This window comes from Ruditapes philippinarum, unplaced genomic scaffold, assembly GCF_026571515.1.
Source record: "Ruditapes philippinarum isolate M1 unplaced genomic scaffold, ASM2657151v2 ctg2174_1_1_1_1, whole genome shotgun sequence".
Classification (NCBI taxonomy): Eukaryota; Metazoa; Mollusca; class Bivalvia; order Venerida; family Veneridae; genus Ruditapes; species Ruditapes philippinarum.
This window is the reverse complement of record NW_026859712.1, coordinates 1-17,793: the sequence shown is the minus strand read 5'-3', so window position 1 is coordinate 17,793 and position 17,793 is coordinate 1. Positions and strand designations below refer to the sequence as shown.

General features: G+C 30.9%; 1 protein-coding gene across 1 annotated transcript; it reads right to left on the bottom strand.

Annotated features, from left to right (window-relative positions):
* Positions 1-234: 234 nt before the first annotated feature.
* LOC132757604 (uncharacterized) lies at positions 235-15,074 on the bottom strand. Its single transcript, XM_060748926.1, has 6 exons — positions 14,845-15,074; positions 13,935-14,126; positions 6,700-6,717; positions 3,367-3,570; positions 2,855-3,040; positions 235-2,081 (listed from the first exon to the last, which is right to left on the bottom strand). Exons 1-6 carry the CDS (start codon positions 14,942-14,944, stop codon positions 1,942-1,944), a joined length of 840 nt encoding a protein of 279 aa, XP_060604909.1. The 5' UTR covers positions 14,945-15,074; the 3' UTR covers positions 235-1,941.
* Between the last annotated feature and the right edge of the window lie 2,719 nt (positions 15,075-17,793).

Sequence of the window (17,793 nt, the reverse complement as noted above, 5' to 3'; positions counted from 1 at the left end):
ATAGACGAGGCAAGTTTAAGAGAAGGTTATTCTACCATAGATAACATATATACTTTGCAAAGTTTAGTACAAAATATCTAAGCAAACCAGGCGGTAGATTTAATTTTCTTTTTGTTGATTTTCAACAGGCCTTTGATTTTTTATTACATCACAAACTGTTAAATTGTTTACATAAGGTCAGAGTTAGGGTGTACTTCTGCGTACAAGCTGACAAAGAAACTCAGGCGTTTGACTGTGATGGCTACAAGGCAAGGGGACGTAACGAGTACAATAATTTTCAATCTTTTTATCAATGAGTTATCTCGCTTCATCCGAACAAAAGGTCATCGAGGCATTTTTTTGAAGCCCAAGAGGTTACTCCGTTTATTGTCCCGTAATAGGTAAAATAGGGTCGGGGATCCATCCACTATTTTACCTTACAATTTATTATAATATTACAAAACACATGAGAGCATTTATATCATACATAATTTTATAATATATACAATACACAGAAGATAAATGTTTTCTTCGGATTCAGAGTATTTCATTTCCACAAAAACTGGATATAATATATTCAGGATATAATATATTCACTTGTAATATATAAGTAGTTAATTCAAAAATGTACTATCACTTAATGAGTACATAGATTTTTTAACTTTTGTATAACTTACTTTTGAAGATGCTAGCTTTAAACTGCAGACGAGACCTTGTAAGGATGGTATTATCTCCCTCCTCTTGCACAAGAATATATATCTTTTTAATTCTAGACAAAAAATATTAAATTGACATTGATCTCCTTTTTCATATCCTAAAATGAATGTCTTACAATCAACTTTCATTCAACATTATGACCTTTTAACAATTGTTGCACATCTGAGATAAAAGTTTTAATAGCAGAACAATTCCAGAATAAATGAGATAATGTCTCTTTTTCTTCTTTGCAGAAAGTGCATTTATCAGATTGTGTCAATTTCATTTTAGACATTAAATAGTTTGTTCCAAAAATTCTATGGGTGATTCTAGTTTGAAGCCATTGGAGGTAACTATCATTAGTTTCAGTGTGAATCCATTCAAACAGGTATTTCCACTCAGTATCATCAATGTTAAAATAAACATTCCATTTTGATATACATGTAGGTATTTGACAATTATCAATAAATATTTTATTTATGGTAGAGGGTCCACATTTACATATAATATTTGTTTTATATAAAAGAGAATAGATGGCAATTAGAATGCGATTTCCCGATAACTCTTTATTGAGCCTGTTCATGGACGTTACTGGAAAGTGCAAGTTACACGAAACACGAAAAATGGCGAAATTTTGAATTTAGAAACATCCGCAGATGTGTTCATACGGCGGTTATTATGGAACCTTCAATGTGACACAGTAGTGTCATTCCATGAAAAGCAGCGTATGGTCCCCAATTAAAACAAAGCGTGTGCCCTAAACGAGAAAACAATGGGCGGAACTAAATAAAATAACTTGACAGTCATAAAGACTTAACAGATTTATATAATTATATAAATAGGCATAAATACTATATCTTATTGCTGATTAAAAGGCTCATTAACAAATGTATGTAGCAATTATGTTGAAGATCTCATAAAGAACATCAAACTACGAAAAGGTTCAATGATCAACATTATAGAAATACCAATGAAGAAATACACTTACATTGTCATATAACTGAATAATAGTTTTGTTGTTGAACCATGATAAAATGAATGACAAGAAATCATACAATAATAAATATAGATTTCGGAATTTCATGTTGGTAGTTACATTACGATTAAATTCAGCGTAGTGCAATCATTGTCCCACTATTTTTTCCATTGAATTGATCATATTTATAAATATATTCTGTTCCTCGCAACCGGACAGTATGTGCCCTTTTTGAAAACAAATATTCATTACAAGCAAACCAATTTACACTCCCTTACAAGCAAACCAGATTATACTCCCTTGTGACAGTTGCGCCGCACAATCACAGTAACTACACGCACAATCACAGCAAGAACAGCGCAACCTATAACAGATCCTATTATAATTCCAACCAGTGCAGCAGTTGACATTCCATTCGATTTCTGTAAAACTAAATCAAACAAAGCATATTTAATAATAACAAAGAGGATAAAAATATATCACTATTTTAGTAGATAATTTCATTTACAATGAAAAAACTGCATTTCATATTTTTATGTTTTCTTTTTGTTTACAATTTTAAAAAGGTTTTATTCCCTACTGCTCGTCCGAGTAATTTATTGCCTCTAAAATATCTCTGAGTTTGTTAAATTTACATGTAATTCAGATTGTACAGATTGTAAGTCCGGCAAGACACCAGTGAAAATACGGAAGATATGTTTCACTGCAGTGAAAAATAAATTTTTCCAAATGTGAAATTTGGCAATGAAAAACAGGCATTTTACAATTTAATATTTCCATTGGTTAGTATTAATAAAAAAATTTAACATAAAATATCTTACATTTGAATGAAAAAGGGTTTGTTTGGGTGTTTGATGGCTTTACATAGCAACCGAAAACCGTTTGCCCTTACAGCTTTACTGGTAAGGAAGGCCCTCAGGTCCCCCGAGCATTTTTTTTTTGAGGTCAACCACCGACGTTTCGAAAGCTAGCTGTAAGCTTCTTCACATTAACGAACCACAAAGTCCCTGTCCCAAGTGGTTTAAAGTCAATAATCTTAACCACTCAGCCATGCACACGTGTTTGACAATTGGTTACATCTGAATATAAAGCAACTGGGTCAAACTAGACTGTAGAACTTGAATGTATGAACAGTTATATCTGCAAAGACTGAATAAAATCAATTTATGAAAAGATAACACAAATTCGAATATGAAAAATTACTCAAACAGCGGGGTCTGTCTGATGTTTTATAAAGCGAAACGTCGAACTGTATCTTGTCATTACATGTCCTGGCATAAATGTTATAAACACCACAGATCGGTTGTAGATCGAACTCGCCATCATCATCATAGTCAGAAACATAACACAACGGCAGTTTGGTAGGAACCTCGTTTATCTTAATTGGACCTGGAAAAAAAATACATAAAAATATTAAACGTAATCATTTACACCGGATAGTATTTAAGGATCAAAATTGATGAACTTTAATAAAACTAAAGACCGGAATAATAAACTTCATCTAAACTACAACAGAATTTGAACTGATAAACTTTGGCGTGTTTTAATAATATGTTGCAAGACAGATTCAATAACAAGGTAAAAAAGAAATGTGTTCAACCCATAAATCCTCCCCATTTAATATTCAAAGAAATGGAACTTTTCGAATCTGTTGGAAGAGCCCTTAGCATATCTGTTAATATGAATTTATATTTTGGTACCTATTAACAACTTACCTGGGAGATAAAATCCCCATTGATAGGTTTTATCGTCGATACATCCATCTATTATATCACTCATTTCTGTCAAAGTCGGATAGACAAATTGTTGTCCTTTGATATAGGCGTCTAGCCAGCCATGTTGTACATCACCTTCGGACAAAACCAATAAATCACCGACAACAGTACCGGCCGTGTAAACAAGTGAAAAGTCGTCACAACCTGCAACATCAATAACCGAGTCTCATCAATGTACACAAGTAAAAAACATAAAAATTATCAATTATGGACCATAGCTGTGCTATAGGTCTAGTGTCGGGGGGAGGGGGAGATAGTATAAAAAAGCGGTCCGAGAAATTCAAGATAGCGTCCAAGGTGGCCGCAAAAATGAAAAATACGAAGTTATTAATTTTTGACTGCTGCATATATTCTTTTGATGCATTTTTGTATCACATATATGTCATAAATGAAATATGAATATATATATTTAATGTCAAAATACTTTTTGATCGTCAAAGGGAGAAAAGTGTGTCGAAAAAAGTAGAAATAATGCTATGTACATTTTTTTTCTTTATTTGTTTTTGTTATTGCCAAATGATTTATTTCTTATGACGTTTATTGCCGAAATAAACATTTTAAATTAAACGGTGCCATTGAAAATATTCATTTAACTACAATTTCTTAGAAACTATGTTTTTTAAACTTTATTGGATAAAAAATATCATTTAAAAAAGTACACATATCCGTTAATTACTTTATTTAATCTATCTTGACGGCACAAATTGATTATTTTTACACTATAAGGAAGTTTACTGTAAAATTGACCACATAGGACAGTTATATGCCTTGAATGTCACCTGTTTGCAAAATTTGAACAAAATTTACCGTATGGTTTATGAGTTATGGACATTTTTCTTGACTAAAACTTTGCCATTAGAAGGAGCTTTTTTTCAGAAATGAGGAAACTCTAAGTTATCTAATATATTATCATTATGAAAAATGTTTTCCTATTGCTCATTGTTAAGAAACAAATAATAACATTTAGGTAACAAATTAAACAACCAAAATGATTGTTTTTAAACGAAATGTTTTTAATATGTATAAAAATGTAACCCTACCCCACCCACTTTTAACACTTATTTAACCATTTCCCTATGTAAAAAGCATTATTTAAAAGATCCCTTAAATTTTCCACAATTAGGGGCTGTTTTCAAAGTTTGCCTAAATTTTCTTAAATGTATATGGGTTGGTCTTGCAAAATATAAAATACTTATACCGTGTAGTTTTTATTTCATCAAACTTTGAACAATATATGGTATCATATAAGTATTTTATATTTTGCAAGATTAACCAATATCCTTTAAAAAAAAATAGGCAAACTTTGAAAATGTCAGCCCCTCATTGTGGTAAATTTTAGGGATATTTTGAATAAGGCTTTTAATAAAGGAAAATGGTCAAATAAGTGTTCAAAGGAGGTGGGGTAGGGTTACATTTTTATACATATAAAAACATTTTGCTCGTGTAATTTGTTACCTGGATGTTATTCTTTGTTTCTTAACAATAAGCTATAGGAAAACATTTTTCAAAAAGATAATATAATAGGTTGTTTAGAGTTTCCTCATTCTGTAAATAAAACCTTCTAATAACAAAGTTTTAGTTTAGAAAAAATGTTCATAAACCACACAATAAATTTGATTTAAAAGTTTGCATACTTAAGGTATATATCTGTCCTATATTGTCGATTTTACAGTTCCTTAAAGTGCCCATTATAAGTGGTAAACATTTACATTGAAGTTACATACTAAAACTTCATTTATATTATACTGTACTACAAACTAAGGAAAAATGCAAATGCATTCTCTCAACAGCATATCTTGTTCATTATCAAAATAAAAAAACATTTACTCCACAACATATTCCCTGAATCTATTTAATTTATAACCAACAATTTAAAACTGTAAAATATTCTTTTTCTCACAAACATATCTGTTTAACTGATGATCATAATCATACTAAGATTAGGTTTCTATATTTCCTTTACAATATTCAGGGTGCCAAATTTTATTAACGTTAATGTTTCATTTCAAGATGAAAGGCTGAAGCTAATATTTTTGTGATTACATTTAACTATTGAGAAATTGAACTATTTTGTTGATTTCTTAATATCTAGAATGATTGTTTATTAAATAACAAGCAGATCATGTGCTCAATGTCAATGAAACACATTAAAATCAATACTCTAAATAAGTAATTGTTATATACAGTGCATCATTGAGTTCGTCCGAGCCTAGGTATATAAGGAACAACTTGAGTACGTCCGAGCCTCGGTATATAAAGAACCAGTTGAGTACGTTCTAGCTTTTATATATAATATATAGAACACAATATGAGTATCGGTTAATATAAAAAAACAAGGCGAGTATGTGACAATCCTTCACAAAGCTCAAGGTGATTACTTTAGAGTCCCAGTTCATATAGTACAAGGTGAGTTGGTCAGTGTCCCGGTTCATAAAGGACAAGGTGAGTTAGTCAGAGTCCCGATATATTTAGGTCATAGTGAGTACTTTAGAGTCCCGGTTCATATAGGACAAGGTGAGTAAGTCAGAGTCCATGTACATTGAGGACAAATTGAGTACTTCAGAGTTTGACATGGTGATAACTTCTTTGCTCTATAGATGAAAGTGAGTAAGTCAGAGTCCCGGTTCATATAGGACAAAGTGAGTAAGTAAGAGTTCTGGCTCATACAGGACAAGGTAAATTTATCAGAGTCCAGGTTCACATTGGACAAGGGTAGTTAGTCAGAGTTCAGAATTATATAGGACAAGTTGAGTTACTCAGAGTCCTGGCACATATAGGACAAAATGAGTAAGGTCAGAGTCCCGGTTCATAAAGGACAAGGTGAGTTAGTCAGAGTCCCTGTTCACATAGAACACGGTGAGTTAGTTAAAGTCCCGGTTCATATAGATCAAAATGAGTTTGTCACAGTCCATGTACATTTAGAACAAAGTGAGTACTTCAGAGTCCCAGGTCTGTAGATCATAGTGAGTCCTGGTTCATATAGGACACAGTGAGATAGTCAGTGTCCCGGTTCATATTGGACAAGGTGGAAACGGCAGAGTCCCGGTTCATATATAACTGTGTGAGTTAGTCAGAGTTAGTTCTTATAGGAGAAGATGAGTTAGTCAGAGTCCCGGTTCATGCAATCATGGTGAGTAAGTCAGAGTCCCGGTTAATATCGAACAAGTAAAGTTCATTGAAACATTAGTACGAGTTTGTATGAGATTCGGTTTTATTGCATTATCCCTACGTAGAGTGTAAATACGTATACGGTATTTAATAAAGATGACTTACCTGCGTAATAGATTGTATCTGTAAATAGAGAAAAAAGAAAAAAGGGAAACTACGTTATGTTTATGTTAGCTTAAGGTCGTCAACGTACCAGTTTATAAACTATGACATGACGCTGAAGACATACCCGTAGGGAAAGTCCACCAATAATCGTGCCAGGAAACTGACACGCTCGTATTAATTCATCGAGCACGCCAAGAGAAGTAAAGTGAAGCATATGCTGACAAAATTATATATAATCTATTGATAATCCATGTATGAACATAAAATACTTTATTCGAACATAAACTACCTAATATTTTTGCGATAGCTGAAAATATTTATCCATTTGTCGCCATCTTGCCAAAATGTTTAATCACGTGAGTACGAGATTGACCTCGGGTTTATTTAGATAATGCGTGGACGGTTACGAAAACAATGCCATGTCCTTTACATATTTTCTTACAACATGCTTTTTTACATAATTATAAAAGATGATGTGCCGAGTTATATTCTACTATTTTATTTAAATGCTGTTAAATCACGCCTGGTAAATGATAGAGAGATATACGGTAAATCGCTCTATCGCTACTTCAGAGCTAGTGCATGTCGCTTAAATCAAGTGCCAAAAGTTTGCTTTTTATATATTTTGTAAACTCTACACCAAAAGAATGCTTTGCGATGTAGATTGGACAAAAGTTTTCAGAAAGCGTAAAGTTGTTATAATTGTGTTTGAAATGTAGTTGTGGCGGCGTTTCCCAGTTAGCGAATTCAGCGTTGAAATGGACTGTTTCATCGTGTGAAGAATTTTGTTTACGAATAAAATGTTTTAATTATGAAATATAACAGGTCTTTTGATTGGTTGTTTTGTAAGGTTTTCTTGTTACCGTCTTGTCAGACAAGTTTGAGATTAGGCGCTTTATCAAATTTGTGCACCTCCGGTTAAACCGATGTCTTTCAAAGGTGCATGTACTTCAAAAGAAGGTTTGTTTCTTACTATTGACGCTTTGCGGAAAGTATCTGGTTTAAAAAGTTCACATGTTGACAGCAAGTGGTGCAGATTGGTCATTTATACAGAAATATTTATATTTACGGAGAGGCATTTTTCTGTGTTTGTTGCATTAATCAACAGCTACTGTTGCTTTTAGGGGTATAACTTGTGTATTCATGTGTATATATAGTTTGTTGATATAATATGTAGTTTGTGGCTTTCGTTTTATAAAGATTCTTTTGAATATTGTGATAATAGTCAGTTGGATAAATTGATAGGTTAGGGCTTAAAGGAAGTATATTATTCCTTCAGTCTTTTCTGAAGTATCGGTATTTCACCTAGCGTTTTTCCCTCTAAAGGAGGTATTGTACTTTTTTAAGGGTTCCTGGACAAGTGGTAATGGTAAGTGGGCTTTACCCTTGTTCTTGTTTAGGTGGTCATAATGTTATATTTCAATTTATTTATTGTACAGTGTTTTTTAGTTGCTTGTTTTTCTGTTTTGTCTTTTTGTTAATTAAAGCTACACGCATTCAGATGTTCCACATTTCTTCTTAAAAATAAATCTAAGGTTAGTAGATTATTGATGGTTATCATTTACTTTTTTCTAAGGTCTTGACGGTAAAGGGATTCTGAAGGCTTGCTGTTTTAATGTTTTTATGAATACTTGTTAATATTTATGTTTAAATGTTCGTATGTTTGTATATGTTTTGCTTAAAATTATTGTTTTGCTTAAATTTTGCTTATTTTTGGCTGGGAGTTGGCGGATTTAATGTATTTCATACTAGTTGATTAGCAGTTATAGACCTTTTTACAAGACGATTCTTCCATAGTAACCGATGTTGCATTTCGCGCATGCGCATTCTGCGTAGGGCAAAAGCGCAGTAAAATTGAGAACAGTGTATGATACTTTAAGGCTTTAATAGTCGTGATTCCATGTTATGTCAACCAGAAAACAGTTATTATGGGATGACTTAAAGCGGTAAGCACTTAAAACGTTAATTGATATTTATAACAGATATAATAAATATGCGCGACTAATAATCCAATGGTCAAAAGGCGCACACAAAAGTCGTCTGTTTAAGGTATCATTAGACGACGACTTTTTCATCTGTTATTTAAATTTAAACAGCATCGTGTTAAAGATTTAATTTTATTACCACTATATTACATAATACTGGGGGCGTCCGTGGCCGAGTGGTTAAGGTCGTTGACTTCAAACCACTTGTCCCTCACCGCGGTGGGTTCGAATCCCGGCAGGGACTTTTGATTCTTTCATGTGAGGAAGCTATCCAGCTAGCTTACGGAACGTCGGTGGTTCTACTCAGGTGCCCGTTCGTACCTGAAATAATGCACGGAAGGGCACCTGAGGTCTTCATCCACCAGTACAGCTGGAACGTCGCTAAATGACCTATACTGTGTCGGTGTGACGTAAAACCCAAAACAAACAAACACACATAATATTACACAATGTGTATTGTACAGTTCCTTTTGGATTGGCCAGGCGGTAAGTGTCAAACAGATTGACACGCGACGCGGTTGTTTGTTTCCAGCTATAATATCATTCAACCGGAACGTTTCAGTACCATGACATAGTTAATCACGTACAATTATGAAAATCGTAATTTAAGTTACTTTTATATATACCGATCTCATCAATGTTTATTGATTTTGAGAAGTGACAATTAGTGTGACTTGCATTGAAAAAATATTAACATGTGTTATGAGGAACCGGATAAAATGTGTGTTACTTCATTTCCTTAAAGATTTTGAAAAAAAAAATTAACTATTTAAAATATGACTTAAAATTTATCTGCTTTGCATCACAGTCAAGTAAAGGATAAAATCAGGTAAACTGAACACTAAAAATGCATTATCTTCGTGTCTGTTCTGGCTTTTTTCAGAATGATAATTAACCTCGATTTATAAAATTTCTTTTATCTTTTTATGAACTATTTCAACAACAATTTAGTTGACTCCCATTTGAATAATAGATATAATTCCACATTTTCTTAAAAAAGTTCAATGGAAGTATGGTAATTTTTCTACCTTTTACCTTAAGCTAACTCGGAATTGTCTATGCACTTCTTCTATGTTTCTATGTAATGCTATACGCAGATTGCGCATGCGCGGGAAAATACTTCTTCCGATCGATTTCATCATAGCAATGGACCGCGTCGTTAAAGGTCTATAGGTCACTATAACATTATTCTGTGAAAAGATTTGATACATCAGGTGACTTTCTGTTCTAATAGAAATATATTATCTAGTTGAGTTGAATAAGATATTCATTAACTGAATAAATTATTATTATGCTTTTGTGTTAAACGTGTCTGCATGCTCTATTAAAAAATTATTATTATTTATTATTGTGTTTCTGGTTATGACATAATTAAACAGATTATTTTTCATCCAATTATCGTCTAAACAGCGATTAGGATTTAAAACAAATACGTTTCAAGCAGATTTTAGGTCTAGAGATAAGATTGAAATCAGATCAAAACATTTGTTTCATGGAGACAGCTCTTTCGTGTCGTCAAGGAGATAGTTCTATGGTTTCAAAGGAGACCACAATCTTAGGACAAAGATTGTAAAATTTTTTCGGTGAAAAAGATCTCTTTAGGATGTTGATACAACGGGTATCTTCATTATGATGTAAGGAATCAACTATATGACACTATTTGTTTAATATAAGCAGGTATTCCTGCTACATCATTCACGAAGTGATCTTACTTTTATCCCAACTTCTGATAGAGTAGTAAGCTGGACAAATGTAAACACTGTGTACAAACTGAGACTTCACATTTCAAATGTAAACAATTTAGTATGCCTAAGAGTTTGAAGCGTCACATAGTAACAATTCACATGGCATTATAGAACTATGAACACGACAGTTGTTTGTGACAAGAAGTATTTATTGAGCTTTTGGTATACTTCATTCTAAAGGTTTCTGAGAAATTTCTTTGTTCTCTATTTAAAATGCTCAGTAAGTTGACATTTTAACTAACGAACTAGTACCTGCATTGTTTCTAGCTAGTCAGAAAGCTATGATTCTGTTTTCCTCTAAAACACATTGAATATCCAGTAACGCAGTGTGGTGCAAATACCGCAGGTATTATGAAAAGTAACGCAGAGTTGTGCAATTCTGTGGCCGAACAAGGAAATGAACTAATGATTTATTGTACATTAAATTGAAAGACGTGAATAAGCGCATACGGTTGCTGAAACATTACACTTGGTACATCATCAACAATACTTCCATGACAATGTTTATCTATCAAGATCATTCGTGTGAATTTCGATATGACTTTGGAGTTTCGTCGTTTCTTAAAATACAATGACGTATATATTACATTATAGGTGTACCCGACACGTTAGCAAAACTACTCGTGTCTTGATATACACGATGTAAATGCAGTCACATGAAACGGACAAATATTTACTATATGTATGTTTTGTAAGATCTTCTTAACATGTATTTTTAAGTTAAGTTCTTAATGTTACGTGGCAAAAGCGATTAGGTATGTATAAACTGAAAGGATATTGAAAGAGCGCAGGTTCATTACGTCATTTAACGCTACATGAATATAGATAATCATATAGTATGCAGAGTTGTGTACAGTGAAGAACAATTTAGTCGATAACAATTTGAACGCTGTAAATGTTAATGTTTTATTATGCAAATTACGTCATGATATACATGTATAGTAATTACATTAGTATAATATTGTTTTTATTAAATTTTTGTGTCGTGATAAATGTTATGAATAAAATATACACAATCAGTTACTTTTTTGTAACCATAGAGCTATCTCCTTGACGACATGACTACCCCCTTCACGACAGAGCTGTCTCCAAGATCAAATTAAATATTTTATATTTTCTTTATAAACAAATGTTTTGATCTGATTTCATTTTTTCATTTCTAGACCTTATTTTACTTGAAACATATTTGTTCTTAATCTGAATCGCTGTTTATATGAACACTGGAGGACAAATAATCTGTTTCATAATGAAACGGTCCATTTCAATGTTGAATTCGCTAACTGGGAAACGCCGCCGCAACTACATTTCAAACACAATTATAACAACTTTACGTTTTCTGAAAACTTTAATCAAATCGACATTGCATAGCATTCTCCGAATTTTGATATTTGATGAAGGATTTATAAAATATATATAAAAAATGAAAACACTTGACACTTGATTTTATCGACATGCACTAGGTCGGAAGTAGCGATGGAGCAATTTACCGTATACCGTCGAAAGAGGTAGCTCTATCATTTACCAGGCGTGAAATGAAAAAGTAAATAAAAATGAAATTGAGTATTGTCAACAAAGTTGTTCTAAATATAGTACATGTCAGTACTCAGAGGGGTTCCCGCGAATTACGTCATACGAGGTCTCGTGTAATTCCTAAGTGTCATGGTCGACATTCGCAGTATGGTTTGCAATTTCTAATGGCAGTATTAATATTTTTATTATTTAGATAGTCTAGAAAGATGTTGAAATGATATTTTCTATCGGAAAATGCGCAAGAATAAATTAGATAAAAGGATTTTTGCAATTTTTTTTAATACCGGCTTTTTATATGTTGGCCGAATTATTCCAACGGACAGGTTAGATACACGAATAAACAGGGTAGGTAAGTAATAGAAAGAGCACCGAAACACGAAGCTATCTGATTTGTACGAGGGGGCGTAGCCCCCGAGTATTAATCAGATTGCCGAGTGTTTTGGTGTTTCTTTCTCTTTTGTATCATAGTCAAACATAAAAGCACGTTCCCTGTTGTCAAAATATGAAACCCCGGCAAGAATGAACAAATGAACGAACATCTGAAAATGACATTTCTGTCGCTTTCCCTTTCTCTGCCGTCACAATATGTAAACCCCAGCAAAAATGAGCCAATCAATGGGCATGCTCTGGAGTGCGGGTAACTAATACCCGCACTCCAGGTAACGAACTGTGCATGTATATGTATACGATTTAACCCTGACACATTTTCAACAGAAAGGTCTCCAAACTATGATACAAGTTAAACGAATGAACCTGGCAGGTTAGTGACACGAATGAACCTGGCAGGTTAGTAACATGAATGAACCGAGCAGGTTAGTTACACGAATAGGCGGGCAGGTTAGATATTTGAAATCACCAACTGTAAAAAGTAACACCTATAACCAGGTTAAGGAATTAATTTTATACTTCACTTTGTAGATGTCCACATGCTTTTCGCAGTGGAAAATCCTTGTCTTAAAAATTATGTTTCAAAAATCTTTATCAGCAAAAAACGTCTATTATATTAAGGGTCTGTTACCTATGTATGCATAGGTATAATAATACTACCTCTTCTCCTGTCAGCAATGTCACCGTTTTCTAATACTTTATAATATTTATAATATTATATATGAAAAAAAATGCACCAGTAGTCTTTTGAATGTAACAATATCAATGTAACAGGAGTAAAAGTGGTCATAATTTATCTAAAATAACGTTATAAATCTATAATGGACGCCAGACTTATTATTAACTACATAACTATAAATTTATTTGTACCATTAATTTAAGGGATACTCGGGCACATTAATGACACAAATATAAAAAAATATTAAAATTATCTTATGAACACGTATCACGCTAAAATGACAATTTTAAAAATATAAGCATTAATTTCTGTATTAAATTCTACATATTTGGGGTTGAAGCGTATCTTTATCTATATATGTTTAACCAACAAACTCACCGAGTAGTTTTAAAACAAATTATGTGACTTGGAACAAAACCCCCGGAAGCTACATTAACAAACATTGTGAATATTGTATATTTGAAACAAGTCTAAGTCATTCATTAGACATGTTCTTGAACGTTTTCATAGTATTCTATAACAACTAATGTGAAATCTTAACACTTAAACTTGACCCACGTAGTCATTTATACTTTATAATGGGAAAAATATGCTCCTATGACTGCCTAGTGTATTCATTTTAAGGACATTAACATAATAATGAATGCAAAATTGAAACAATGAAATTAGAATTTTTGTATGTGTCTCCATTTGTCATGAGACGAAATAAAAAAAAAAGAAATATATATATATATACATATATAGCATGGTATATATATATATATATATATATATATATATATATATATATATATATATATATATATATATATATATATATATATATATATATATATATATATATAAACAAGATATATGTCCGCGTATTGTTTAATTATCAAATAAGATATTATAAATTCCGCCATTTACCTGGACATATGTACGTGTAGCTAACATATTCTTTATCTAAACTCTCAATGTAGGGAAATCTGTAAAATAAGAAACCCTCACACGTCCTCATCTCAACTGTTACGTTCATTAAACAAGGGTCTGTCTCATTGTGAATGCAAGCGTCTACCCTCTGAACTTGATCTCCAATTTCGTCTATGCTAATGTGTTGTTCTGTATTAGATAGTATTCTTATTAGATAGTATTCTTATGTATAAATAGTGTCAGGGTCAGTCAGCGATATAGTTAATCAAAGAACTGTATATCCCGAATCATCATCTCATTAATAATTAAAATCTGTTTCAATTTATTGCCAAGACATTAACAAAAACCATATATATATTCAAAAGACATAAAAATGCTATTCTAATGCTCTAATGTAGTATGTACCGGACAACATGAATTGTAAGATAAAACACCTTGCGACATGCTCCCATTTGGACCGGGTATCTTTGTAAACACGAATATATTTTTTATTCTAAAAACTCGTCGGAATATCAAAAATAATGTAACGCACCAAAGATTGGTTTAGTACTTGATATAATTCTTTAAAAATGTGTAAAGTTTTACTGTCTGGATTAAACATAAAAACGTGGTAAATTATATTTGGAGTCCGAGTAGGAGCATTTAGGAAAAGCTTTATCCCTTTATCAGGTAAAAGTTTAAAGATTTTTTTAATTATATCTTGTACTAAAGCCAATTTTGCGCGCTACATTTTTTAATTCCAGGAATTTCTTAGATGAAAATATATTTTACCTTTGAATCGACGAGATGTTAAGAAACAAAAACAACAACAACAACAACAAAACCCAGTCATTTTACAGGTGCTCTATGACGTATTATCCTACTATTAAATATGAACATGACCGGTTTAATAAATATTGTGATGTACCTGATAATGATAAGTAATACTGAGAAACAGCTAGATATGGACAGTGCTCATCAACGTTTCCAATCCATGGTATCTGGACATGACCTCCCCAGAAAGACATGTTATACCACCTACTGTTGTTCTGGTAAAGTTCTAGTATAATGTGACCTTTTAGTTCATACTCATACACTGGACTAAGAGAACAAGTGTCAACACCTACAAAATATCAAATAAGGTGACCAAGTTAAGTGGATGGCAAAGAAATCTAAAAGTGCCTAAGCTATCTGTCGTATAGGATAGCTCATTTCTACTTATAAAAAGCTCTCGGTGGTGAATATATAAAATTACTCGTAGCTGAATATACTTTACTTTTCAGTTTTTACACTTAATGCATTATTAGCGCTTTTCATTATTACTGTTAAATTATTAAGTAAAGATAAATCTATACTTGTCTATTAATACATAAATCTTTGAGGTAATGAATTTATACTTAAACACTATTATAATTATGAAATTGTTATTATGGAAATTTATTTTACATATTATACTATAACATATAAACTCTGCTGAGAATATACTTATATTAATACATGTATAATACTTACTTCAAACTTTAGTGAAAATATAAATTTACTGATATAATACATCATACAAACTTTAATGAAAATATATCTATACTGATATATTACAACATATAAACTTTGGTGAAAATGTATCTATACAAATAATACTGATTTATTACATTATACATACTTTAATGAAAATATATCAATACTGATATCTTACATCATACAAATTTTAATAAAAATGCATCTATACTGATATTTTACATCGTACAAACTTAGATCAAAATGTATCTATACTGATATATTACGTGATACAAATTTAAATGATAATGTATCCATACTGATATATATTACAACATACAAACTTTAATGAAAATGTATCTATACTGATATATATTACAACATACAAACTTTAATGAAAATATCTATATACTGATATATATTACATCATACAAACTTTAATGAAAATGTATCCATACTGATATATTACAACATACAAACTTTAATGAAAATGTATCTACATTTGTATACTGATATATTACAACATACAAACTTTAATGGAAATGTATCCATACTGATATATTACAACATAAAAACTTTAATGAAAATGTATCTATACTGATATATTACAACATACAAACTTTAATGAAAATGTATCCATACTGATATATTACAACATAAAAACTTTAATGAAAATGTATCTACATTTGTATACTGATATATTAAACATACAAACTTTAATGGAAATGTATCCATACTGATATATTACAACATAAAAACTTTAATGAAAATGTATCTATACTGATATATTTTACAATATACAAACTTTAATGAAAATGTATCCATACTGATATATTACAACATACAAACTTTAATGAAAATGATTCTATACTGATATATATTACAACATACAAACTTTAATGAAAATGTATCCATACAGATATATTACAACATACAAACTTTAATGAAAATGATTCTATACTGATATTTATTACAACATACAAACTTTAATGAAAATGTATCCATACAGATATATATCAACATAAAAACTTTAATGAAAATGATTCTACATTTGTATACTGATATTTATTACAACATACAAACTTTAATGAAAATGTATCCATACAGATATATTACAACATAAAAACTTTAATGAAAATGTATCTACATTTGTATACTGATATATTACAACATACAAACTTTAATGGAAATGTATCCATACTGATATATTACAACATAAAAACTTTAATGAAAATGTATCTATACTGATATATTTTACAATATACAAACTTTAATGAAAATGTATCCATACTGATATATTACAACATACAAACTTTAATGAAAATGATTCTATACTGATATATATTACAACATACAAACTTTAATGAAAATGTATCCATACAGATATATTACAACATACAAACTTTAATGAAAATGATTCTATACTGATATTTATTACAACATACAAACTTTAATGAAAATGTATCCATACAGATATATATCAACATAAAAACTTTAATGAAAATGATTCTACATTTGTATACTGATATTTATTACAACATACAAACTTTAATGAAAATGTATCCATACAGATATATTACAACATAAAAACTTTAATGAAAATGTATCTACATTTGTATACTGATATATATTACAACATACAAACTTTAATGAAAATGTATCCATACTGATATATTACAACATAAAAACTTTAATGAAAATGTATCCATACAGATATATTACAACATAAAAACTTTAATGAAAATGTATCCATACTGATATATATTACAACATACAAACTTTTATGAAAATGTATCCATACTGATATATTACAACATAAAAACTTGAATGAAAATGTATCCATACAGATATATTACAACATACAAACTTTAATGAAAATGTATCCATACTGATATATATTACAACATACAAACTTTAATGAAAATGTATCCATACTGATATATATTACAACATACAAACTTTAATGAAAATGTATCCATACTGATATATTAATGTAGCAGTGCTAATATTTTAACATTTAATCATTTTTTTATATTTTTGGTCATGATGTGTCTTTAATGTTTAGAGGTCATCATTGGTCTTTAAAACTAGTGAGAACTTCTCACACATTCCAATATATTGTACATGTTAAACTATTTATAATCTGAGTTGACAGGTGTATGTTTTCATCCAATCAGATGAGAGTATTGTTATATTGTGATCACATGACCAGGTTTGGTGTGTAGTTTCAAAGAAGGTTGTCATTTTTGCTTTGCTCTTTGATAGTTTATTTTATATTTAAAGTGTTTGGAGGAGAATTGGACTAAGGTATTTATTCTTTTTAGTTTACAGTTGGTTATCTATCTCTAGATGGTTTATTAATTCTATTACATGTATTATGGGT

Bases quoted from the DNA above. Each gene is read 5' to 3' on its own strand.
- LOC132757604 (XM_060748926.1), bottom strand. From the start codon at position 14,944: ATGTCTTTCTGGGGAGGTCATGTCCAGATACCATGGATTGGAAACGTT. The intron at 14,127-14,844 runs GTACATCACAAT...TATCTAATACAG, and splicing joins GTATTACTTATCATTATCAG to AACAACACATTAGCATAGAC. The intron at 3,041-3,366 runs GTAAGTTGTTAA...TTTTTTTTCCAG, and splicing joins ATGGGGATTTTATCTCCCAG to GTCCAATTAAGATAAACGAG.